This window comes from Pelobates fuscus, chromosome 1 (genome assembly GCF_036172605.1).
Source record: "Pelobates fuscus isolate aPelFus1 chromosome 1, aPelFus1.pri, whole genome shotgun sequence".
Lineage (NCBI taxonomy): Eukaryota > Metazoa > Chordata > Amphibia > Anura > Pelobatidae > Pelobates > Pelobates fuscus.
This window is the reverse complement of record NC_086317.1, coordinates 460,788,768-460,816,458: the sequence shown is the minus strand read 5'-3', so window position 1 is coordinate 460,816,458 and position 27,691 is coordinate 460,788,768. Positions and strand designations below refer to the sequence as shown.

The 27,691-nt window shown below is 40.3% G+C and overlaps 1 protein-coding gene across 2 annotated transcripts in view; it reads left to right on the top strand.

The window, feature by feature from the left end:
• Nucleotides 1–27,691, top strand: part of NAALAD2 (N-acetylated alpha-linked acidic dipeptidase 2) — an 86,968-nt gene that overhangs the window by 16,630 nt on the left and 42,647 nt on the right. For both annotated transcript variants that reach the window (XM_063430808.1, XM_063430799.1), the window contains 4 exons: nucleotides 5,528–5,633; nucleotides 6,227–6,413; nucleotides 9,036–9,137; nucleotides 20,008–20,133. In XM_063430808.1, coding sequence (XP_063286878.1) covers nucleotides 5,528–5,633; nucleotides 6,227–6,413; nucleotides 9,036–9,137; nucleotides 20,008–20,133 — 521 coding nt within the window. The remainder of the gene's footprint in view (nucleotides 1–5,527; nucleotides 5,634–6,226; nucleotides 6,414–9,035; nucleotides 9,138–20,007; nucleotides 20,134–27,691) is intronic.

The following is a 27,691-nucleotide window of genomic DNA, read 5'->3' as shown; positions in this document are numbered from 1 at the left end:
AGATAAGAAATTAAAGGTGGGGAAGCGTGTTACCCCTCTTATGTGATTGTTCATTTCTAGATTCGAAAAAAAAAAAGTTTTAACAGAATATCAAAAAACAATTGCAACGCAGACTGGAACTATTTACAATGAGATATATTTAGCCGCCATTTGGGAATAATACAATTAACCAAGTAAGGAATTGCTCAAACTGAAATGTTATGTGTTTTTACACTTTTACTGTTGCAAAATACATTCTTTGTTTTTGTTTTTTTGGAAGAATATTTATCACATTTTCCCAAAACAAAACAAGTCATATTGTGTTGCAGTAAACACGAACAATTTTTAATTTTTTTTTTTGTTGATGAAAAACAACTCCGATATGAGCCAATAACTGTTATTTAACGTAATCACTTTTATAATAGTTTTTTTCTTTTTGTGTTGGTGGTTACAGTTTATAATCGTAGCCTGGGGAAAGTTGTAGAATGTTACATAACCATAACTGTGAGCAGGCAATAGTTTACTTTAGATTCATAGTCATGTACTGACATAAAATCCCACTACATATGATTCACGATCCTATGTCTATCCTGTGCAGTGTCTAGAAGAAAAATCGTTGACACTCTTTCTTCAGCCAAAAAACTGCAGAACTCTCCAAACCTCTGCTGTTTACTGCTGCAACTGTTGGCATCATGTTTTGCACTTACTATTTCAATATCCGTTGACCCGATGAAAGCTGCTGAGGTCGCAGGTCTTCTAAAAAGTTACCTCACCCTTTCATGGTGTCTAGTACCGGTTACAAGGTTCTCGTATTGAAGTAGTGAGCTTTGGTTTTGATTCCGCTTGGTTACTTGCATATCCAATCTTCTGTAATATTGAACTTTTTTTTTATAGACTTTGGTGTTTAAATGACTACTATAGGCACCCAGACCACTTCAGCTCAATGAAGTGGTCTGGGTGCCAGGTCTCCCAGGTTTTAACCCTTCAGATGTAAACATAGCAGTTTCAGAGGAACTGCTCTGTTTACCCTGCAGGGTTAATCCAGCCTCTAGTGACTGTCTCACTGACAGCCACTAGAGGCCGCTTCCGTGATTCTCACTGAAAATCAGAGTGAGAAGATGCTGACGTACATAGGAAAGCATTGAGTAATGCTTTCCTATGGGCGTTTTGAATGCATGTGGCTCTGGCCACGCATTCGCATTCGGCTCCACTCAGGAGCCAACGTCAGAAGGGGAGGAGAGGGCGCCAGCGCCGAGGGAGCCCAGTGCTGGATAAAGATAAGTGGCTGAAGGAGGGGGGCCATGAAGGTGTGGGAGGGAGGGGAATCTAAGGACTACTTAGTGCCAGGAAAACAAGTTTTTCCTGGCACTCTAGTGGTCCTTTAAGCTAGATCACTCTAAGGATACGTAATACACCTTTTATCTGGTTTCCTTGCTTTTCCCATAATTTTGTTGGGGACTGTTCTATACTAGTGTGTTTGGTTATACTACTTCCTGACCTTATGCTTTTGGAGGTAAGTATTTTGTCAAAAATCAGTAGCATATCCTGTGTAAATAATAAGAGTTGGAAGATCAGTCTCTTAACTGAAAGCTTTGGCTCAGGAATTAAACGTTTGTTTTCTTTTAAATGATGTGACTAAAAAAGTAATTTTAAATTTGGCCCAATCTGCTTTTCTTAGAGTACAGTCTGCATTGTATTCTTTGTCAAACACAGATACAAAATGTCATTATAAGACCTATGAATACGTTGTGCTTAAAACAAATGATTAAAAATACACCACTGTGCAAGAGTTTTAGGCAGTTGTGAAAATAAAATGCTCTTAAGTAAGAATGCTTTCAAATATAATTTAAAAAATACAAAGTGAAGTCTTGGCGTGTCCTGGTTGGGCCGCGTCACCTCCATTAAAATGAATTTATTACCCAGATTTTTATACGCCTTTCAACCATTACCAATTCCCTCTAGATGGTCTGGATTTACTAACTTACAAACCTGGATTCATTTGGACAGGGGCAAAGGCCACAAATTCACAAAACTGTTATGTAAAGTCACAAGGAGGATTGGGGCTCCATAGCTTCCTTTACTATTTTAACGCAGCCCGATAAAGCCTGAATTCAGGAATTGCATACTCCACCATGGCTAAATTTTTTTAGAGAGAGCATCTTTCCCTCTATATGTGGCTACCTACCCAAACCACATCACCAATAAATACCACCAATAGCCCCACAAGATTATATATTCACTAGATCTATGGGACCAGTTTAATTTTGAATTTTCATCCTTTTTATTTTGTCCCCTATCATACCTACACTTCGAAACAAAATGTTCCTGCCAGGCCAGACCCCTAAAATTTTGTATGTTTCGAAGAGAGAGACCTAATATGTTAGATATATTTTCCCTGAACAAAATAGAATACACAGATGTCCCGGACCAGACTTCCCTTACCACACTTGATTACTTTAGGTACGGGCAACTTCATAGTTTAGCAGCCCCACACCAGCTGGTACAGTCCCTCTCACAGATTTTAAACAACGATGTATTGGGACAATCAAATCTCAGAACTACACTGTCATGGCTACACTACACAAATCAACTAACCAAACAAAAATTTGCCTCCTGCCAACTGCTAAGTGCTGGAAGTGCTGCGGCAAGATAGGTTCTTTCATGCATTGCTGGTGGACCTGCCCAAAACTCAAACCTTTATGGCTTAAAGTTACCATCTTGTTAGCCAAACTACTAGGTAGACCTTACCCGATAGACCCATGAACCTATAGAGACACACTCACAAGGATTGGGAATAAATTAGCAGCTAGAATAGCACTGGCTACTCGCTGAGCAATCGTACAACTTTGGCTCTTTGCTCATATACCAACCCTTGCTACAGGAAGATAAATGACCACTGAAGCTTTAGAAATGGATAGGTTCACATCCCATATTCATGATTCTCCCAAAACGTGTCACAAAATCTGGTTATCCCTGGCTAAATGGAGACACCATTTCTTTCTTAGAAGAAATTATATTTCCCCATAAAGGGCCAATGAGGTGTTTTTGACAAGTTATGTTCCTACCCCCTTCTGCTGCCCACTCATCTAATCCATCAGTGGTTAGGGTAAAAAACAACCTTCCTCCCCCTTTTTTGTTTTTCTTCCTTCTCTTAATCAGTCTGATTTATCCCTAGCCTCTAACTCTTAGAGGTTTCTTCTTCTGTATTCCAGTTTTCACACCTGCAAATAAATTCCAAGTTACTTTAAAACCTTCCCACAATGGCCCTCCCAATACTCCTCAACATTCTAATAACATTCAACAGCAAGTATGGTCCTTCTTCATTCATTGAGACTCTTTCTATACTGAATTTGTGATAGGTACTGAAACAACTCCGACCTGAAACAGAATGGAATATACCCTTCCCTTGGTAAATGACCCACCCCCACATACATATAGGATGTCCATTCCATCATTCAGACAACCAGAGCTGTTTAATGGTACCCATCCAGACTATATGGCAACACTAGAGGTCATAAGTGTTGACCTATAATAATACCCCATATATCAATGTTTTCTTGCTACGTCATGATGCTCTCTTAACCCATTATTCAAATTGTTCTGACTGAACATTCTTACCACAAAATCTGTATGTCTACTTTTGAAAAGGATAAAGACTAAAAAAGCAAAGTGAGTGAACAGAGAAAAGATCTAAATCAAATCAAGTATATTTAGTGTGACCACAATTTGCCTTCAAAATGGCATCAATTTATATAGGTACATTGGCACAGTTTTAGAAGGAACCTAACAAGTAGCTTGTTCCAAACATCTTAAAAAATCTAACCACAGTTGTTCTGTGAATTTAGGCAGCCTCTGTAGTTTGTCTTTTTGTGTAATCGCAGACAGACTTGATGTTGTTGAGATCAATTTATGGTTTACCTGTGGACCATATCATCACTTCCAAGACTTAATTTCTTAATGACATTGACTGTATGTTTGGAGTCCTTGTCCTGCTGCAGAGTAAATTTGAGGCCAATTGGATATGTCCTAGATGGCACTACATGATGGACAAGTATCTGCCTAGATTTCTTAGCATTACGGAGACCATTATTTCTGACCAAATACCCGTCTCCACTTTCAAAAATACCGTCCCAAACTTGCATGATACCACCACCATGCTTTGCTGTTGCCTTGTACCACTCTCCAGACCTTCACTGAACAAACTGTCTTCTGCTACAGCCTAATATTGTAAAATTTGAAATCATTCTTATTTTAAGGCATTTTTTATACCTGCGTAAACCTTTTGCACAGTAGCATATATAAGTGCATAAATAATAAAAAGAACAGACTTAACATGTAGGTTTGCTCTTTTTTTTTTTTGTTTGTGTAAGCAGGTTACTCTGGTACTTTTTGGATTACCTCTTCGTTAGATTGAGTAAAACATTATTTTTATTTATAAAATACCAATATATTCTGCAGCATTATACAAAACTACAATAAATACAAGACATGTGATGGACTTAGAAGATTGGTCAGTTTGTCAGAGCCAAAAGAAGGCTAATTTGTAGTAGAACCAGTAGTGGAAATACTGCTGGTGCGCTGCACCAGGGCACGCTGCACCAGGGCACGCTGGTGGGTCCATAAGGTGGCCGATGCACTTAGGGATACCCAATTACAATGTGTCTGTAGGGCCCAGTCATCCACTGGAGTGGAGCCTCCGACTCCCAACAGCCTCAGCTAGTAGGCCAGACCCCACCTTCCTGTACACAAAAGGTAGGAAACCGGAGGGTAGCTAAAAAAAAATTAATTTTGCGTTAAAAACACACATACACCTACATTCAAAGGCAAACACGACACACAAGTAAACCATTGCTTTTAAATGGAAACAGTACACTACACACAAATACTCTACATTCACACACACAAAAACATGCTTACATTCAAACACAAACACTGTTCAGTGCTAAATACAACACTGCAAGGATGGACAAATGCTAGATCCCCAGCTGGTAAAGCATTGTGAGAGTTGGACACAATTGGCCATCCTTGTGATAGGGGGGCCTAAACAATTGTTGCACCAGTGCCCTCTCTACCTTAGATCCGCCACCGAGTAGAACAAAGTCTAAACATTGAGGTGGATGATGCTCCTCGATGGGTGACATTTCTGTCTCTCTCAAATTAAAGATTAACGTTAGAATAAAGGAAGTGTATAACTCTGCAATTAGTAGTGTTTTTAGATCTCCGTAGAAGGAATTGTGTGCATAAGATGGAGATGGCACACATATGCGCAATTGTGAGTTAAAAATGGAAGAAACCAGAGGAAACACAAACACAACATCGCAACCGTTTCATGGACATGGAGTTAATTGCTTCAGAATACATACATGATAAATACACACCACTGATAAACAAGCTTCAAGGTTACAAAACTGAATTGTATTTACAGTTTTTTTTTTTTTTTATTAGAAATAGCCCTATTTTCTTTTTATTTTATTTTTTTATTCCACTCATTCACAGAATGAATTCTGAAGATGTCCTAACATTAGAACGTTTGCAATTATTTTTGCAGGATGGCTTGTTTCGACCTCAAGAAATCAGCAGAGGAAACACACTCAAAATGTAAGAATGCAGCTTGTTTCTGAAATGAAGGCAGAAAATATAAAAGCCTTTCTCAGGTAAGGAATGCACCTCATAACTAACATGTGCATTAAAGAAACCAGTTTTCCTGGCACTAGAGAATCCTGGAGTGCCCCCCCCCCCCCCCCCCCCGTCCGTCACACACCCCACTAACAGTGCCAGGGAAATAAACCAGTTTTCCTGGCACTAGAGAATCCTGGAGTGCCCCCCCTCTCCCCCCCCCCGTCCGTCACACACCCCACTAACAGTGCCATGGAAATAAACCAGTTTTCCTGGCACTAGAGAATCCTGGAGTGCCCCCCCTCTCCGTCAAACCTCCTATCCCACGATGTCTCTCTGTGCTGGGTAAGACTTTGCCCACGGTTATGGTGCTGGTCACAGTGGAAGTAGCAGGAAACACATTTGAATTACTGTTATTGATGGGAAAATGTGTTGGTTTTAGAATACTAACTCGCATAAATTTAAAAATACTAAATTCACCAATTATTCTGCATTGGCAAGATGTTTGCCACAAAAAAATTAAAAGATGTCATAGTAGGCTTACTATTGCGTGTTGTTTGCAATATTCCACTCATACTTCTTGGACATTGTACTGTATAACTTAGTTTGTTTACGGTTATTGTATTTTCAGAGATTTCACAAAAACTCCTCATCTGTCAGGAACAGAGCAGAACCTTGAGCTTGCCAAACGTATTCAGTCCCAGTGGAAAAACTTTGGACTGGATAAAGCAGAGCTAGTACATTATGATGTCTTGTTATCATACCCCAATGAAAGCAATCCCAACTACATCTCCATTATTGATGAAAATGGACATGAGGTAAGGTATACAGAGTCCAAAATTACCAAATGATATTGTGTATTGATTCTAAATATTGACATAGTTATTATCTAAAGTGAGACTTTTTGGGTGAATTCAAAGGGAATTTCAAAATTAGGGCCAAAATTTGCCCCAAAATTCCCAAGCCAAAGCCACTTTAGTTTGGCTATTTAGTCTAGAATTTGAAATTCATTTTGAATTCCATTTGTATTCTAGAGAATTCTCACGTTAGTGAATTACACTGATGATTTTCTTGTGTTGAGTAAGATATAAAACAAAGGCAGATAATGGGGTAAATTATAATTTTTATTATAATTTATAGAGCGCCAACATTTTCTGCAGAGCTTTATAATATTACAAAGGGGATAAAACAGCAAATAAGAGACTATTACAAATAATAACAGGGACATAAGGTTGGTCCTACTGTACAGCGCTACAGAATTTGCTGGTGCTATATAAATATAATTATAAATAATGAACCCTGCTCAAAAGCAGAAACCGTGTAGAGGAGATGAGGTATATAAAAACACAGAAGGAAAAATTAGTGCAGTATGCAATGAACTCTAATGTTGGGGATGAATAATTAACCCATTTCCGTTTGTTTACAGTAGATACTTATAAACTACCTTGAATTGATGGCGCATTTTAGCCATCTATTTGCTAAGCCCCACATATTTTAACTAGGGTTTGATCAATAAACTGGGAGTAACTTATAAGAGCAGTATTTAGAGAGTTTTGCTAGACCTACCCATTTTAGTACTTCTTGGTAGTTTCAGCAGATCACTCATAAAATCTCCTGGTCACTAATCTCCTTGACCTTTCTGTGACTTTTGACACTGTGGATCATAAACCGCTTCTTCTCATCCTCCGCAATATCGGTCTACAAGATATTGCTCTCTCCTGGTGCTCCTCCTACCTCTCTTTCAGTGTTTCTTTCTTCTTCTCCCCAATTCCTCTCTGTTGGTGTCCCCTAAGGTTTAGTTCTTGATCCCCTACTGTTCTCCATCTATACTGCCTCCCTTGGTAAACTCATTAGCTCCTTTGGCTTCCAATATCATTTCTGTGCGGATGACACGCAAATCTCTGTCCTCTCCTGATCTCTCCCCGTCCCTCTTGACTAGTGTCTCTGACTGTCTCTCTGCTATTGCTAACTGGATGGCTGCCCACTTCCTTAAACTAAACTTGACCAAAACTGAAATTCTGGTCTTTCCTCCCTCAAGTGTTGCTACTCCTGTGTCTGTCTCCCTCCAAGTCAACGGTGTGCTACTATCAGCTCCACCACGCAGGCTCGCTGCCTAGGTGTTCTCTTTGACGCCAACCTCTCCTTCACGCCTCATGTTCAGTCTATCGCCAAATCCTGTCCTTTCTCGCCTTGACTACTGTAATCCGCTTCTCAGTGGTCTTACGTGCTCCAGGCTTGCACCGTTACAGTCCATAATGAATGCGGTGGCGAGGCTCATCTTCCTGTCCGCCCGTACCGCCCACGCCTCACCCTTCTGTCAGTCCCTACATTGGCTTCCTGCAAGATATAGGGCTCAATTTAAAATTCTGGTTCTTGCTTTTAAACCTCTATATAATGCTGCTCCCACCAATCTATCCTCCATAATACACAAGAATGTCCCATCTAGGCCCTTACACTCTGCTGAAGACTTGCGTCTATCTTCTGTTCGTACTCCCACCTCTAATGCTCGCCTTCAAGACTTCAAGACGAGGGCTGCACCGTTCCTGTGGAACTCTCTTCTCTCCTCCGTTAGATGCTCACCCAGTCTCCACTCCTTCAAAAAATCTTTAAAAACCCACTTCTTCATAAAAGCATATAAATTAAACTGTTAATAGCTCCTGACTGATTCCTCTTCTGCAACTGTCATTAGTATAATACTATCCTTACCTTTTGTGTCACTTTACCCCATTCCCTCTAGCATGTAAGCTCATTGAGCAGGGCCCTTAACCCCTCTGTTCCTGTGTGTCCAACTTGTCTGGTTACAACTACATGTTTGTTCGTTCACACACTGTAAAGCGCTGCGGAATTTGTTGCGCTATATAAATAATAACATAGTAATAATAAGCTAAGCACCTAATATTTATGGCAAGTCTAGTACACTCGAGGTGAATTCTGCAGATAGAACTTTCACTTACCATTCAGATACCAAATGCTGTGTTTATCTGAACGCATTCCTAGTAAGATAAATAAAGATCTGTTACTCTGCATAGACTTCTGAGAGTTTGTGATGTTTTATGAAGGTCAAAAAAGATCCTGATGCTGTTTCACATTGAAGATCTGTAATGAAGGCAAATTGATTGAAAATAATAATTGATCAGTTTGACCTACGTGTTATGTACTCTGGAGAGATTATCCAGACACTTCCAAAAATAAAAGGATCTAGAGTAGTTAAAACTCGGACTCCCAGCTGTTTTAGGTTTTGCATAATTCTTTTTTAGTAAAGTGTCAGACTGACTTTGGAAATGTAATCTTTATAGTTCTTGGTGAATAGGAAACGCTGAGATATTGCTTTCAGAATAAGTGAATATATTTGAGTGACTCCAGATCTAAGTTTTAAACCGTTTCTGTATTTCAAAATCTGCCACAACATTCCCGATATAACGGTTGTCCTTACTTTTCAGATATACAACACGTCACTGTTTGAAATCCCCCCGAAAGGATATGAAAACTTTACAGACATTGTACCTCCTTACAATGCGTTTTCTGCGCAGGGTGAACCCGAGGTAAATGCATGGCACCTGATGTTGTGTTTAGAACAAAAATGATGTCTCTGTTTTTTCAAAAACAATGTTCAGTATTCTGTTGTATACATTATATATAGAACATTTGTAAAGTTGCGATTTCTCTTCTTTCATTAGGTACATAGAGCACAAAAATGTTGAAGTCTATGAGGGGTTAACACCCCCCCTCCTATAATTGGCCCAAAAAAAAATACATTTACCGTAATTAAATTAAATCCACAGTATTTCATTAGTGCTATGTTAGTGCTGTTTTGTGTATTAAAATTAAGATTTGTGCTGCTCTTATTATTAAGATATTAGCAATTGTTTTTGAGTTAGAACAGATTTTAAATAAAGGTCACTAACCCTCCCCTACAACAGCCAAAATACATGAAACTGGCTGGTTGGTTAGTGCTGCGTTTGTACTGTTTAAATCTCAGTTCTCTCTCATTTTGTTTTTGAGTTATTAACGATTTAATAAAGGTCACTGACCCCCTCCTCCAATAGCCAAAGGACTCGAAACCGGACTTCACACAGCCTGTTTCTATTACTAGATAATAGTTGGAGCTATGGCAAGTGTACATTAGTTTTCTAATGAAGTACAGATTGTCCCTGTTTCTTCATCTTTCACAAGCGAAATTGACTTTCTGTTTTGAACTGACAGATTGTTAGCCTGTTGCTTTGATGTAATCCCTGTTATTTTTATTACCACCAGAAAAAAGTATTATGCCCTGCATTCCTTTTGGATTTTTATTTTTTCCTCCAAAGGAAAAAGTGTTTGGGTCATTAACAAGTTGTTCGATTTTGGTTTTACATGCTTGAGTTTAAACCCTGAACATACAGCATGTTGGAAACTAGATCAGCATTGTTACAATAACTATTTGCTGGCACAGCATCAACCTTTAATTATGTCCAGATAAGGTAAAGGGATAAGATAAACAATACTCCTTCTCCTGTTCTTATTAAGCCTGGGTACTGGTTCTAACCAAAGCTTCTGTCAACTCCATGCTGATTTATTGTAAAGGATAACAACTCTCTTTCTTTCTGACATGCTGTGCTTGTCTTTCTCCCTCGTAGTTTCAGCAGATTTTGGTTTATTTTGAGTGGTTATCGATGTATATATTTGAAACCTTTCAGTTAAAAAAAAAAAATTGTTTTCATGAAAGATGAAGTTTTAAATATTGACAAAGGAGAGACACTTCAGATAATTAAAAGTAAAGAGTTGGAACACAGGGTCTCAATTGAGTTTTAGGTTTCCATGCTCTATAGCAGATTTCTATGCTTTTAGCTTAGAAAGTTATATCATTTTCAGAAACCGAAATCAAGTTAAATTGTAACAGACCTTAAATGGTTACTGTGACGTTAGTCGCAATCACCTAGACCTTCAGACAGACTATGCTGGACTTTTCTTATGTTTTAGTCACCCTGTACCCATTATAGGTGGAGGGTGTGTGTAATGCAATTGTTTATAGTGTGTGTGTGTGTGTGTATACTGTAAAATGTTTTGCCTGCTATCGTATACTGCTGAGGATTGCTACCAACTAGGTGGATTTGGCTATGGAGCCTGTGTAGTGCCCTCTGTTGGTAGCAACAGCAATATGCACATCTGAATAGCAAGGCTGGTTAATTTGCATATTCTGGCAGATTTGCATATTGCTAATTCTGCAGACAGGAGAGATAGTTTCTGTTAAGTATTGTCTTCCCCACTCGTTTTTAAATATGTAATTGTGTTATAATAAGTTGCTATATGTTGTCTGCTATGATTTGACTGTTTGTGATTTTATTGAGTTGTTGCCGCAATCTTAATGTAATAATCATATGGACTAGTCCCGGTAAAAAGAAAAGTTTTGTATGTCAGTTCCTTTTGGAACTTGTGTCATGTGTGGATTTGTAGGGATCCCAAAGATAGTCTTTGGACCTGTTTCTGGTTGCAGGATTCCTCTAGCCCTGGGATAAAGCAAGAGAACTTGGCTTGAGAGCTGCAAGTGTCAGGGACAAAGACAACTTAACTGGCTTGGATGATCCCCCGGCCTAGGTAGGGAGGAGTGTAGATGACTGCCAAATATGAGCACTTGCCTGGTAACAATCAAAGTCATAAAGCAAGCAGAGACAATCACACAGATAGCAAAACATGTGACATACTTGCACTGGGCCAAGATCAATGTACAAAGAATCACTCTGGTCTCAAATTCAACACTTGATCCAGACTCCAGCCCTCATAAAAACATCACCTCTAAGAATTTTTATCTTTCTTGCAAGATTTTATTTTCGCTTGTTCTTTCCAATAAGTATTTTAAAATATGAGAGGATGTGAGGATCTTAAACAGTCTTACAATTGCAAGTTCCCTGCAATTATGGAAGTGACTAATCAGTGGTAGATGATGGAGGATCGACAAATTGGTCATTTGGGGCAGTTCAAAATGAGGATAAGCCAATGGAGATTAATATGCACCTTAGGAAGACTAATTCGGGGTTGCAATGCGTTGTGCCATTTCTTTTTACTTTCATTTATATTTTATTCCTTCAGAAAGCAATTTATACCAGCTCTTTGAAGCACAGCAATGTTTGTGGAAGCTACCAAAGAAAGTCGGGATTGATTGATTCACTATACCTGTTACGTTTAGGACCATGTTATAAACTGATCACTGTGCATATAGAAAATGGTGAAATATATGCACAAAGCAAACAAAATTGGCCTAGGCCCAATAAACCAAACCCTGCAACTTCCCTTAGATGTAGCAAATGCCTTTAACAATTATTTTGTCGGATGCTCCACCACCCGGATTGCCAAGCTAATAAATGACACGCATCCTGAAACGACAAATGTGGATCAGGCCCCACTAAATTTGCATAGGCCCAATATAGACAAGTTCATTTTTAGACCTGTACCTATTAGTGTCGTTAAACACCTAAACAATCTAAAAATGAAAAAAACAGTCTGGACCTGATCAAATCCTAGCAATGCTGTTGAAGCTCAGTGCGCCAGCAATTGCTAAACCCGTCGAATCCCTAATTAACGAATCCTTTGTGTCTGGATACATACCCAAACTTTGGAAGACTGCGAGAGTAGTGCCTATCCATAGAAGTGGTGACACTACTTTGGTTTCGAACTATCGCCCAATATCATTGCTTCTGGTATTGTCAAAAATCTTAGAAAAATGTGTCCATACTCAACTATGTGAGTATTACCAACAATCAAACTATCTGACCCCTGATCAATCGGGTTTTCGCCAGAATCACTCCATTACAACTGCCCTCTTAAAAGTTTGCAATGACATCCAAACTGGCATGGGACAAGGAGACCTAACTGGAGCTATTTTCCTTGATTTTGAAAGGCGTTTGACACAGACCACGACATTTTACTGCACAAACTCAAAAACTCAGGTATTGGTGATTTGTTCGATAACCTGGTATCGATCGTATGTATCGGATCGCTCGCAATATGTGTCCATTTCTGACAGCAACTCCCTCCCTCTCCCAGTCACGTGTGGTGTTCCCCCAAGGTTCCATTCTCAGCCCTCTACTATTTACATTAGTTATAAATGATCTGCCTAATGTCTGCAAATCCTCAAATGTACACATGTACGCAGACGACACCGTAATCTATGCGAGCAAATCTGAGCTACCGCAGCTTGAGTCTGTGCTCCAAGACCAGTTTACAGAGGTAGAAAAGTGGATCGCAAAAAACAAACTCTTCCTAAACACTGACAAAACTGTCACAATGATCTTTGGAACAGTACCTAAATTACACAAATTACACAATTCCCACCTATCCATCAAAACAAATTCAAATAGCACACTGACCGCAGTCCACTCTTTCAAATACTTGGGTATGTTGTTAGACCCCAATCTACCTTTTGGCCTCCACATAGAAAAGCTTGCATCTAAACTTTATCCAAAACTAGGTGCCCTGTGCAGAAACAAATACTGCCTAAGCCCTACAGTAAAGGAAAAGATTGTATAGCAAATGCTGATGCCAATCATTGATTACACCCTGTTCCAAATTATTATACAAATTTTATTTAAGTGTCACAAAGATTAAATATTTTGTTTTTCAGTTTAACTCATGGATGGCATTGTGTCTCAGGGCTCTTTTGATCACTGAAAACAATCTCGGACACCTGTGATAATTAGATTGCCAGGGGAGCCCAATTTAAGGAAAGACTACTAAAGGAAGGTGTTCCACATTATTAAACAGAGCACCATTTTCCTGCTGCCGAAAAGAGTGAAATAGTTCAATGCCTTGGACGAGGTATAAAAACATTAGATATTTCACGAAAATGTAAGCGTGATCATGCACTACTAAGAAATTTGTGGCTAATTCAGAGCACAGACAGGTTCGTGCAGATAAAGGCACATTGAGGAAGATTTCTGACAGATCCATGCATCAGATCAAGAGAGCAGCTGTTCCTTAAATACCATTACATAGCAGCAAACAGATATTTGAAGCTGCTGGTGCCTCTGGAGTCCCACGGACATCAAGGTGTAGAGTCCTCCAGAGTCTTGCAACTGTGCATAAACCTTCTATTCGGCCACCACTAACCAATGTTCACAAGCAGAAACGGCTGCATTGGGCAGAAAAATACATGAAGACTAATCTTCAAACAGTCCTGTTCACTGAGTGCCATGCAACCCTGGATGGTCAAGATGGATGGAGTAGTGGATGGTTGGTTGACGGCCACCCTGTTCCAACAAGGCTGCGACGTCAGCAAGGCGGTGGTGGAGTCATGTTTTGGGCCGGAATCATGGGAAGAGAGCTGGTCGGCCCCTCTAGGGTGTAAAGATGACGTCTGCAAAGTATATGGAGTTTCTGACTGACCACTTTCTTCCCTGGTAGAGAAGGAAGAACTATGCTTTCCGTAATAAAATCATCTTCATGCATGGCAATGCACCATCTCATGCTGCAAAGAATACCTCTTAATCAATGGCTGCTATGGGGATAAAAGGAGAGAAAGTCATGGTGTGGCCTCCATCTTCTCTTGAGATCCTATGGAGCATCCTCAAGTAAACGATCTATGAGGGTGGGAGGCAGTTTACATCCAAACAGCAGCTCTGGGAGGCTATTCTGACTTCTTGCAAACATTCAAGCAGAAACTGTCCAAAAACTCACAAGTTCAATGGATGCAAGACTTGTGAAGTTGCTATCAAATAAGGGGTCCTATTTTAAATGTAACGTGACGGGGCGGAGCCTGACCAGCGACCGTGCAAGACGTGTGTTGCAGGAGCTCCTGCCACACGGGCGCTGAAAATGCCTACTTTCCGAGTTACAGGGCTCATATCCTCTTACCATGATGCCCACGATGCAGAGGAGACCCGCCGGAGCACAGCGACACCACACCCGACGCCCGGGCTGATCGAGCACCGCAACGGCAGAATGAGGCCTGACTCGAGAGGAGGCGGGGAAGGACGGCCGCTTTCCCGCCAAAGGCAAACAGCCACAAATGAATATTCTAGCCTTCCCCCCCCCCCCCCCTATGGACCGGTGGGGGAGATCCCGGTCCCCGCTGGGCAGGGTGCCCCACACTCTGCACCAAATGAGGATGCCTCCAACTCCTCCAAGCAAGATGGGAGCTGGGGCGCCCAAGATGGCGGACACAAGCACAACCAGCATGAGAAAGAAGCAACAGCCCGCCGGACTAGGCAACGGCGCACAGGCAAGAGACTCAATAAGCATAATATTTGATTGTTTCTGGGCCAAGCTACAGGCACACATACAGTCAGCAGGTTCACACAATTCGGAACCTAAGAAACGCACAGCACGTGGTGTAGGGAGGCCTGGGAAACCCCCGCGGGGCACCATGGAGCACCTAGCGACAAATCCCCTAGATGGGGGCCCTCTCGGGCTGGGAGCAACAGGGGCAATACCCCACAGGTGCCGACCACACCGGCGGAATGGGACTAGAGGTAACCAGCCACAAACGAAGAACCATACCCACCGCAACATCCCGACAAGGAAGACCCAGGACCACTACGGAAACCTGGCTCGTGGCACAAGAGCACCAGCTCCAGTACAGCGTCGGGGCAGAAGGGCACAAACGACAGACAACAGCTTCAGACGCTCCTCAAGCGGATTAAACCTGGGCCCACTATGGAGACTTCAGGGCCGAAACGCACAGCCCATAATGCCCAGCGGTAAACAGAAGAATATCCGGCGCCCAGCAGGGCCACAAGAACACCGCCAGATACACCCAGAGGCACCCAAGACCCACAAGGCCATATCGGACAGCCACCTCAGACACGCAACGATAACGCCCAGACAGGGCATCGGCTGAACTATGCTACCAGGGACTCACAGAGACTTTCAGGCTGTACCGAGCTGAGACACTGGCGAACGGTGCCAAGCTGTCCCGAGCAAGGTAACGGCGCCTCATCTCACCCAGGACTAACAGCCATGCAAAAGCATAGCCGTCCCCAGTTAATTTTGAGCCAGTCCAATTTGCCTGCACTGTTATCGGGTAACACCACAGTTCTATATGATGCTATGTTTCGTTATTGTTTAGATCTGCATTTACTAGAAAGGGCAATGCAAGCCTCTCACCTGATACATTAATTTGTTTTTGTTCGAGCGGGCACCCCAGCATATCGATGGGCATATTTCATGTTTTGGTAATGACCATCTGTGCACTCAGCTAAAGTCACACATATGCAGCACCCACCATTATATATTGTAAATATCTTCTTACTCGACACTGCAACTTAGACCTGCACAGAGATAACATAACACTTTAAGCTTGTTATACACCAACACGATTGGTTTATTCCCACACTCTCCTTTCTTATAAAACAATGTTCTGCGTCCTTGCGACCTGGCATATTTTTCTGTAAAACGCTGACGTCAAGCATAACGTTTATCACATAATTTACTTAGTCACCTGAAGCGCAGCTAGCTATATCTTAAAGCATATTATACCGCATAAGCGATGCCTAATAATCTGTTACCTTCATATAATTTGTAATCTCAATCTACGTTTGAACCTGTTTGATATGTAACATAAAACAAAAAAAGTGCTTTGTCTACCTAATACCCACTGTAACAAATGTTTAGCAATCAACGTATGGAATGCCGTTGGGGTACCATATGTAAACCTGTAACCATTATAAGCACTGCAAAAATAAAGAATTTAAAAGAAAAAAAAAAATGTAACGTGACCTGTTAAAATCTTTAAAAAGTTAAAATGTTGTTATAAGTTTGATTGCAATAGCTTTTGATTTCAGTAAATATGCTGCAAACACAACAAATGACAATTTTCAGTTCTTTACAACCTATAAAGTGTTTTGAAACTTACTGTGCGTAATAATTTGGAACAGTGCATTGTAACTTTTTTATGTTTAAAAAAATACTGTTATCATTAGGAAGTTTGTTCAATAAAATTTAAATTGTACTCTTAATAGTTGATAACATGAGAATTATGCTGACTGTTATTTACATCAATTATTTAGGTAAATGAGAAAAATATAATTTGCATAATAATTTGGAAAAGGGTGTATGTGGATGTAGTATATGCATCTGCACCGCAATCCCACATTAATAAACTCAATACATTGTATAACTCGTTCTGTCGATTTTGTGCTACAGTGTAATTAAAGGCCCCACCATTGTGACATGCTAAAATAACTAAACTGGCTGTCGTTGGAATCCAGACGCACCCTTCATCTTTCCAGCCTTGTGTTTAAGAGCTTTTCTGGGAGCTCCCACCCTACCTGAGCAGAATGCTCTCCTCGGCTGTTCCCACCTCCTATAACCTCCGATCCAGTACCAGCACTTTATTTAGTCTACCTCAATACAAAAAGAAAGCGGCCCGATCCGCCTCCTCCTACAGAGCGCCGCAATTGTGGAATGACCTCCCGCACACTTTTAAATCTTCCCCAAGCCTAAAGTCCTTTAAGAGATCCCTCTCTACATACCTCAAAACAGAATGCACGTGTCATGGTTGATTATATATTTCCTACCTGTTCTGTGTTAAATTTTGTATATATTGTGTATTAATATTGTTTTTTGTATTTTATTGTACTATAATGTATCAATGCAATGTTTTGTGGACCCAGGACATACTTGAAAACTAGAGAAATCTCAATGTATCTTTCCTGGTAAAATATTTTATAAATAAATAAAAGGATCGGTTGTATGTGAGTGACCCAAATTTAGGGAAGCTTAATTTTATGTTTGTTTATACATTCTACGCTGATTTATTTATTAATATGTTTTTTGTAGAGTTGCCAAATACTTGTTTACAGATTGTTTTATTGTGGGTGTTAACTATTATTACTGTGTGTGTGCTTTCACCTGTTTGTGTTGTTCAGAAAAGTAAATGGATACTAAACAAGTGATTTAATTGGATATAAAATCGCTAAGAATCAATAATGTAACACGGAGTAAACTTTCCAACAATATGATTCATGGTTAAGGTTAAAAACTTCTTAAAATTAAACATGAAAAGCCACTGGTTTTGTGTATTTTTTAAGAGACACTTTAGGCACTAGAATCACTACGGCTTAATGTATTGGGTCAGGGGCAAATAGATTGTCCCTGCAGCCTCAGCAGTATAAGCACTGCCTTTTCTGAGGAAAGGCAGTGTTTTGCATCGCTGCCTTAGGCCACCTCTAGTGATTTTGGTTCTGACAGCCACTAGAGGCACTTTCTTGATGAGGTTCCATAGAGCTGCATTGACTCGATAAATCTCTGAGGAGATGCTTATAGAGCATCCCCTGAGCAGGTGCACTGGTCCCCTAAGGCTTCCTTACTTCATGAGGGGCTCAATAATCCAAACGGAGTACATATTTGTATTCCTAACACTAGAGTTTCCTTTTTACCTTTTGTGTGTGCGTAACAGAGAACCAATTTACATTAATTAAATTTGCTTGGTTACGCATTTTTAAAATATATAATTAGCTCAGTGAATCATTTGCAAATTTATATATAATAAACTACATTTTGCAAAACAACTCCACCAGTCTTTGTTGTGTCAATCAGCTATCCACTTCAATGGGGAAGGTATTGTTGATACAATAAACAAGTTATTGTTTGTCGTTGTCTGGGATCTAATGGAGATAATGTTCTGGTTCTAGATATTGATGTCCCTGATGAAGCCCTTAACTACTATTCCAGAGGTGTTTAAACTCGAACTATAAAATATAAAGAAAGAACTATCTATACTCAAATCTAAATTTCAATTTAATTGCAACCTGAAGTATATTGAATATTTAGGAATTCAATTATTTTTTTAATCAGGATATTATACACCAGAATTATGGGGATATTTATACCTTAATTGAGAGGCAATTGAATAAGTGGAGCAAAATTGAGATCTTGTGGCTGGGGCATCTAAATATAGTTGACGCCTACTTAATTCCGAATTATTATTTTTTTAATTTTATTTTTTTTAGATCTCTACCTTTTAGACGAGGCAAGGATAAGATTCTACAATAGCAAAGATTATTTTCAAACTTTATTTGGGCAAATAAACGCCCAAGAATTTCTCAGAAGATCCTATAAAACAATTATGATAAGGCTGGTATTTCATTTCCGGATGTCGCAAAGTTATGCCAAACGTGTCTAATTGCGAATGTAATGGTATGGAATAAAATAAATATCCAGAAAAAAGCCTGGTTTCAAATAGAGCAAGAAAACTATCCACATGTCAATTTGAATACTGTATTCTGGTCAATTAACTTAGACGTAATGAAACAAAGAAATCTTTTAAACCCACTGATTATGGATATGCTAGAAGTTTTAATTAAACTTAACCTTTCAGATTCCATTCTTATGCAAGCCCCAATAGAAATTCTGTTTTATATCAGGATTTATGGCACCCCTGGATAACATATAGGAAAAATAAAAAACTTACTCTAAATTAAGGATGGTTTAGTGGATTAAGATAATTATCCCCCTGCCTTCCTAATATAACAAGAGTTCCCTTGGATATACTGAAATCATCGCACCTGCCATTGGGTCCCAAGGATTGCAGTCCTCAATTATGTACGTCCATATTCACACTGTATATTTTATTATTTGTTTGGAATAAGTACACTGCTTTAAATTCGCTATATTTCTGTACTAGACTTATATGAATCTGCTATGCCGAATGGTAATGAAATAATGATTTATTTGTATTTGTTTTTTTTTCTATTTTTGGCAATGTTGATGGCAAAATAAAAAAGAATAAATATAAAAAAAAAAATAATAATTGATCACAAACTAAATTATTTATTTCTTGCATATCTTATGAGAATCGGTAAACACGTCTTAGTATAAAAAAATAAGATTCAGTAAAGACATGCTAGATAAGGACATACAATTGTCTTCAGGCTCAAACCATTTCACCCACTTACACAGTTACTCCATAAACTGGGAGTCATTGAGAATTGAGCAGGGAATTCCACATAATAGTGTAAAATCGCAAGGTTGGAAATATTCTTCAATCTGGCTGCATTTTTTTTCAGCTCTGTTATTTTAACCCAAAACTTGAAACTCTCCTGTTTGTACTCAACCATTTTCAATTGTGTGAGTATTTTCAGCAAGTATTCACAAGTCCTTCTCTTCAGTAGGTGGATATATGTATAGATGTACTAACTATCCCACATAGCCCTGCGCATGACATATACGAAGATCTAAGGCATTCTACTATTTTACTGTATCCGTAGGATTTAAAACGCGTGGAGTATAATCTAAGAAATGGTCAGGGATAGATAGATCTAACATTAATCATTGGTCTCCCGTTACTTCACAAGAAGACACTATTACCCTTTTAGCAACATGTAGAAGGGAGGCCTTTGAGTCATTGTTCCATCCATGTTCCCAGGAAGGATAGTGTGATATAATTGAAGTCTGTGAGCATTGTAATTATTGGATTTTTTTCTCTGTTTTTCCTCGCAGGGAGATCTTGTGTATGTAAACTATGCCCGGACAGAAGATTTCTTCCTTTTGGAGCGGAATATGAGTATTAACTGTACTGGAAAAATTGTTATTGCCAGATATGGGAAAATCTTTCGAGGAAACAAAGTATCTATCTATTTTCTTTTTTTAATTCTGTCATGTACACAGTGTTTGTGGGTTATGCGTAAAGGGAATTTCAAGGGCAAAGTCTTACATGTTGCAAATTCGACAGGAATGTTATTGTGGTTTCTATAAGGATTTCAGCATTTTTAGAATGTTTCCACCAAAGTTTGCATCTAGTGCGAGGAATTAACGAGTATTATTATTATTAGTTTTATAAAGCACAAACAAATTCCGTAGCGCTTGACAATAGGTTGACTAACAGTCAAGTAATTATAACTAGACGAGTTGGACGCACAGGAGCAGAGGGGGTTGAGGGCCCTGCTCAAATGAGCTCACATGCTAGATGTTAAGGGAATCACACGTGTAAGCCTGTGAATTATGGCTACAAAGAACAAAAGTTGTCAGTGTTGTTGTTGATGTCTGGGACACCTTAGCATGTGATAAGACAGACACTGAGAGAGAAACCATCAAATATCTCCAGTACAAAACCTATAAACAAACAGAAGAAGTCAGATAGCTGGCCTCTCCTCTTTCTCCACGCCATGTGCTGTTCAATGGAGAGCAATTTTAATAATTAAAATATTTAATGTAAAAATTAATTATACTAGTGTAGCTCACCTCCTCTCACCTGGCACAACATTTATGCTAATAAAAGGGCTTTTTTTTTTCCTCCTCATTTGAGCTTGTAAACTTTGACACCAAATAGTGAATTGCAGATGTATTGCAGTTTCTATTGGTTTGAATTAGAACCCTTGTGCTCCAATTGGAACCTTTTACCAACTGGTGTTGTAGCAAGTAAGTAGCCAGTTATTAATTTGATATATTAAAGTCAATTTTCTCTGACGCCAAAAAACAAGCTCATTGGGGTCTGTGAGCGAATCAGTTGTTGGAGAGAGGGAGACTTGCCATCAGAGATCAGAAACACAGACGTGTCTGTCGGGATACATGTATTTCACCCATGCTTTCTGCCACTTGTTGTGGATCAGAATGTTGATCTTTGTTATATTCAGAGGAAACCCAAATTGTTGTTACAAGTGCACTCGGAGAAGCAAGAATTAGACACCAGACACCTGTTGGTATTCAAAATAAGCCTCTGACGTTTTTTATTCATCAGCTGGGTTTTATACATTAAAAAGTAAGTGCTTACGTGCAAATACTCTTAGAACAAAAATAGCAAGGGAATACAGATAAGACATAGGAATGAGCGCCATGTATACATAACAAATACGTTTCTGAGTAAGAGAGAACAACAAGATTAGAGTAGAGACATCTTAGGTGGGGGCTCTCTGCTCCCGGGACTTAGACATATATGGTCTTAAGTGTTGTTCAAGCATCAAGCAATCAATCCTGATTCCAAGTTAGCCAATTTTAATATAGGATATCATTATATGACACCTATAAGCTTGAGCCTTGGAATCAAGATAAATTCTATCACAATCCCCTCTTTTGATCCAAGGGTCACCCAAATGTCCAAGGTATATCCAGGCCTGCTAGCCAAAGCCTGTGGGACTTTCATTTATTGCTTCACCACGGTTCCCTTGGACTGAGCGACCACCAGAATCAGCGGAGGAGAATTCCTTCATTTGTTAGGCGAGGTAACATCATAAAACCCTTCAGAAGTCGGAGCTGGAATGTAAGTTAAGGTACGACCAACAGTAGGTTTGCTTTTACATAGAGAGGTTAGTAGACATGAAAAAAATCTAAAGGTTAGAAAAATAGCCATAATGACAAATATAGCTAATAGCAAAAAGTACAAAATTTTCTTAATTAGTAAAGTCAACCATGTTCCTAGCCCAAATGTCCAATCCCAATCCTCAAAGAAGCCGTTATCTTGTTTGATATCCTGTACTAAGTCATGTAAATCTTTTATATGTTTATGGATCATAGTGCCATGGTCAGATAGGTTAAAACAGCACATACCTTCAATAGCTTCACATCCTAAGTCATGTTTCATTAGTAAGTAGTCAATGGCTGCTCTATTCTCAAGGATTGCCTTCTTATTTGCCTGGTTGTCCATAAGTAGCTCTTCTAGGGCCTGTGAAGTGGCATTTAAACCTTTTGCAAGGGAACAGGCTACAGCATTAACTACTCGGGTATTATACAGTGCTAAGCCTGGGACTCCTACCAAGGTGTACGCTAGGGCAGAGTATTCGGCTTTGGATAAGAGAGTGATTTCAGAGTTACAATCAGAAGTAAGGGTGTTTTTAACATCTCTCCTGTCTCTCAGCAGTTTGTGTAGCTGGGTGGTTTTAGTGATCAGGTCAGATTTGGAAAACATGGTCATGGTTAGTCGAGAAATTGCACAGGGACCTCCTGTAATGTTACCTGGGACATAAGCATAAGTAATATTTCCACAGGAGAAAGTCCATCCTTTAGGAAGATAGACATTGTAGTGGTAACTCATAACTTGGTGAGTTTTGGTACAATTCATAGTGGTGCTCAGGGCTCTACAATTCGTGGTATTTTTCCACCATGTGGGGCAAAACAGGGATTCAGTATTAGGGTCTCTTGAACAATTACATGAAAAAGACCAACATAGTTCAGCGCCTGTCACATTAATTGTCTTCAGGGATAGGGGGGGGCATGCCTACCAGTGGTTTGAAGGCATAAGAATATAGTTGTAGAGATTTATGGGGTCTATGGGTATGTAGGTACTTCCTCAACAGTGAGATTGGTGTGGGGACAGCTATAAGACAAGATTCTATGGCGTTTTCAGTACTAAGGAGAGGGTTGAGGCAAAAGGAGGTTAAATTGAAAGCCTTTGCTATCTGCAACCATATATTTTCCTGCCATGCATTATTATTTTCTGGTCTCAAGTCAGAGTAGCATATCTGAACAGAGCATAATATGGTAAAGGATATGAACAGCTTCATGTTGGTGGATCAGTCGGAGTGACTTGTTTACAGTGACTGGCGTGTATCCACGTGGCTTTTCCTTCTAGTTTTACCGAGGTAGCCGTAGTCAAGAGCACTTGGAATGGACCGTCAAAGCGTGGTTCAAGTCCTTTCCTCACATGCCTCTTTATCACCACCCAATCACCAGGCTGCAGTTTGTGAGTTGCAGAGTCAGAGTCTGGATCAGTTCCTTCAGAAGCTTACTCGCTGTTATCTTTGTTGTGGCTTTCGACACTGGGTAGGCCTCTGGCCAACCTTTTCTCCACATTTTGTCATCATCAGGTTCTGCATCTTGTTTCCTCCAGAGGTCATGTTCTTCCTTGCTTGCCTGTCTTTGTAAGCTCAACAGTATATTGTAGTCAACGGCGTCATCTGTAAGAACAACTTGTAGGAAGGTTTTACCTTTAGAGGGATGAACTTGAATTGCTGCTTGCTTGGCAGCTTCGTCTGCTCTGTGGTTTCCTCTTGAAATTTCATCTGTGATCTTCACGTGAGCTGCCACCTTGATGATGCCTACTTGAGTGGGTAACAGGATAGCGTCCATAAGTGCACTCACGGCTTCAGAATTCTTGATTGGAGTTCCTGCTGAGGTGAGAAAATCACGAGCCCGCCAAATAGGGCCAAAATCATGGGCTATACCAAAAGCATAGCGAGAGTCTGTAAAACTATTAGCAGTCTTACCAGAAGCCATTTTACACGCTTCAGCGAGTGCCTTCAGCTCTGCCTCCTGTGCAGAGCAGTGAGGAGCGAGTGGTTCAGCTTTTATTATCTCATGTGCAGAGACTACAGCATATCCAGTGTGGAAATTACCCTTCTCATCAGCATATCTGGAACCATCTACAAAAAACTCAAAATCTGCATTAGATAATGGAGAATCAGTTACATGCAAAAAACCTGCTGTTTCTTGTGCCATTAGTGCTGCACAATCATGGGGTACCTGGGCATCAGCTAACTCATCTGGTGAAAGTGAATTTACAAAAAGATCAGAAGTACAAGTACCATTCCCACTCCCCTCTTTTAAATCCAGGGGAAGTAATGTAGATGGATTTATTACCATACACCTTTTAAGAGTAACATTAGGTGGCATAAGCAAGGCACATTGCATTCTGAGATGCCTTGCAGTATGTATGTGTTTTGGTTGAACTTGTATCAGTGGCTTTGTCCAGGAGGGCAGTAACAGCCGCCACTGCCCTAACACATGAGGGGGCACCCCTGGCAACAGGGTCCAATCTGGTGGAGTAGTAAGCTATTGGTCTTTGTTTACCACCATGGTCCTGTGTAAGGACAGATGTAGCATAACCTGATTGCTCAGTACAGAACAGGTTAAAATTCTTTCTGTAATCTGGGAGACCCAGTGCTGGAGCTGACGTTACCAGTATCTTAAGTGTATAGAAGGCATTTTCTGCCGCATGGTTTAATTTAAATGGTTTGTTTTCGTTGGCAAGACAATCATACAGTGGTTGCATGTAGATAGCTACTGAACGCAGCCAAGGACGACAGTAAGATATCAAACCGAGATACGTGCGAAGCTGGGCTAGGCTGCGGGGGGTTTTAATATTTTGAACTGCAGTCTTTCTACTCTCTGTGAGATGTTTTATGCCCTGGGAAATGCAATGTCCTAGGAAAATAACTTTCTCTACACAAGCTTGCAGTTTCGTTTTTGACGCTTTACAGCCTGCTTTTGCCAGGAATTTCAGCAAGGAGAGAGTGTTTTCAATACAAGATTCCATATTATCGCAACATAGAAGTAGGTCATCGATATACTGCAATAAAATTACATTATTTGGCCTTTTCCATTCTTCAAGAATCTGGGCCATTGCCATGCTGTACATAGTGGGTGAGTTTTGTGCGCCCTGTGGCAATACTGTCCAAGTGTACTGTTTGTGTTTATGTGTAAATGCAAATAAAAACTGACTGTCGGGATCCAGGGGGACACTGAAAAATGCATTTGCCAAGTCACTAACAGTAAATACCTTAGAGGAAGGTGGTATTTGTGCCAACAAGGAGTGTGGGTTGGGAACATTAGGGGCAATCAGTTCAGTTACAGCATTAATTGCCCTCAAATCATGTACCATACAGTATACCACAGGTTTACCTTTCTCTTGCTTTTTCTTAATTGGGTACAATGGTGTGTTACAAGGGGAGGTGGTCTGGACAACTACCCCTGCCTGCAGAAACTCTTGCACAGATTGCGAAATAGCATCTTCCTGTGCTGGGCTTAGGGGGTATTGTTTTTGGTATGGAGGTTTGGCTCCGGGCAGGAGATTCACTTTGACTGGGGGCACAGAGAGTCTGCCTGTATCTGTCTTCCCTGTAGCCCATAAGGAATCAGGGACTGAGGACAAGTCAATGGTAGGTTCTGGCACATGGCTGGGCATAGTGAGAGTTGCCAGAACATTTGAAAGAGATATCATTTGTTTGTCCTCTAAAGGCACAGACAATGTTACTTTTCCAGTGGGGCTATACTGGATATTTGCACTAAGAGCAGACAGTATATCACTGCCAAGTAGATTAACAGGGGCATTAGGGCTGACAAGTAGCCTTGTCACAAGGGCAGTAGAGTCGTGTAGCATCAATTTCAGCTTGTGGGTAAGGGGAATGTCATTTTCGATACCATCCACCCCTACACATGATAATACATCATTAGATTTCTCATACGGGAACACATATTTTTCCTGTAACATCGATTTAGCAGCGCCAGTGTCCAACAGGAAAGGGACTATTCGGCCCCCAGGTAGTGTAACATCGAAAATGGGTGAGGGTCCTGCAGAGTCAGGGATATTTATAATATGTAGGGACACTGGTTTGCCAATTTCCTATTGGGGAGGGGGAGGTGGTGGAGGTGGTTGGCTGTCTTGGGAGTTATCATTAGAATCCTGGGGTTTTCTATTTTTAGGAGGACACTTGCAGTTACGTTTAATGTGTCCTTTCCTGCCACAATTCCAGCATTCTACCTGCCTTCTGTCTCCGTCAGCTCTAGGGACAGTTACAGCCATTAGAGGTGTGCTCCTCTTTCTAGTATTTAGATTAGCTTCCACTCCCCTAGCCACCTTCACCAGATCACCATAGGTTAAACTTCTCCACTCAGGTCTAGCATTTTGGAGACCAGTCCTTATGGGTATGTGGATACCATCCATGAAGCAGTTAATAAGCAGTCTGGTTGAAGTGGTTTCAATATCTTTGTAACCTAATGCCTCCCAAGCCATCTGTAGTCTGGTGAAAAATGTTTCTACAGGTTCATCTTTCCCTTGCAATATATCTCCTAATTTATGGGCTAGTTCCTCTGTCTTTACCTTAGCCCATTCTCTCATTGCAGTGACATAGCATGCTCCAGATGCAGACTTGGTTCTAAACCATTCATCTGTTTGCATGTTGCTTTTTCTGAGGTTATCTTCATGGGCATCAGTATATTTAGCAATTATTCTAGCCCAAATGGGGCCAGCTTTTAGTGCCACAATCTGTTTTAAATCCATCCAAGTACACTGGTAAGTAGCTTGAATTGTGGATAGAGACTGAACTAGAGCTAAGGGGGTCTTTTCTACATCTGGCAGCTGCTGTATTATTGCCAGTTGTTCACTGGGTGTCCAGGGCTTATTTTCTTCCCAGTATTGGATACTTGAGCTCGGCTGTCTGTTCTCATGGTACAAGCTCTCGACTTTTGGTATAATTGGAGTAGAAAATTGCTGAGCTAATGGCCCCACTGGGGTGTCTATGGGGGCAACTAGGGGTTCCTTTAAGTCTGGGCTATCTGCCTGCTCTAATGAACCCATAGGTCTTACAGGGGCTGCTAGGGGACCATATGAAGTCCCACTGCGTAATATTACTGGAAAGAGAGGTTTTGATCTCTGTAAAAGGGAAAGCGCCTGTCCTTTAGGGACCAAAGGAGTCCCTGCATTATCCTGGTAAAGGGGTGGGTTTACAAGATTTTTTTTCCCAGGATCCTGCCTACTCTGGGACCCTAGAGGTCCAAAACATTGATAATATGGTACACCTTTCCTGGTGGTTTCTCTACAACCACATTTAGTTAATTCAACAGCAGTATCATGCCATTTTTGTGCAACTTCTACTAAGTTATTATCTTCTAACCAACCTCTGTAATTTGCCATAAATTCACTCCATATATGTGGGTCTAGAGTGCCCTCTGAGGGCATGCCAGCTTTCTTAAGTAACCTCTTAACATTCTTAATTGCTCCTTGTCCTTTGTGATGCTTGACAATAGTCAAAGCCGTAAATCCCCCTTGGGTACTTTCAGAGCTACCCATCTTAAAACTTGTAAGGGTTAATTACTTCCTTACACAAGACAAACTGTACAATAACAGTGTATTTAAACACTTATGACCGCTGCAGTGGAATTTTCACAGTTCTGTCTTCTAAACACAGATCAGGAGATCTGCCCTTGGAGGATTCTAACTCAAATTATAAAACAAATGACAAGGCAAACAATACAAATAACTTACAACCCACAGTTCTATTCCACTATCTCAAGATTCCTTTCACAAGACATAACACAACCTCCACCTGAATATAACCATAATACCACAGAAAACAAGTTCTTTAGATCAGACGTTTTTAAAATCCTTACCCACCCGGACCGGGGTCTCAAAGAGCACCAGAGAGTCTAAATCATTTATAGGTAGAAAAATAAAAGCTTTTTCTTACCCGCTGCA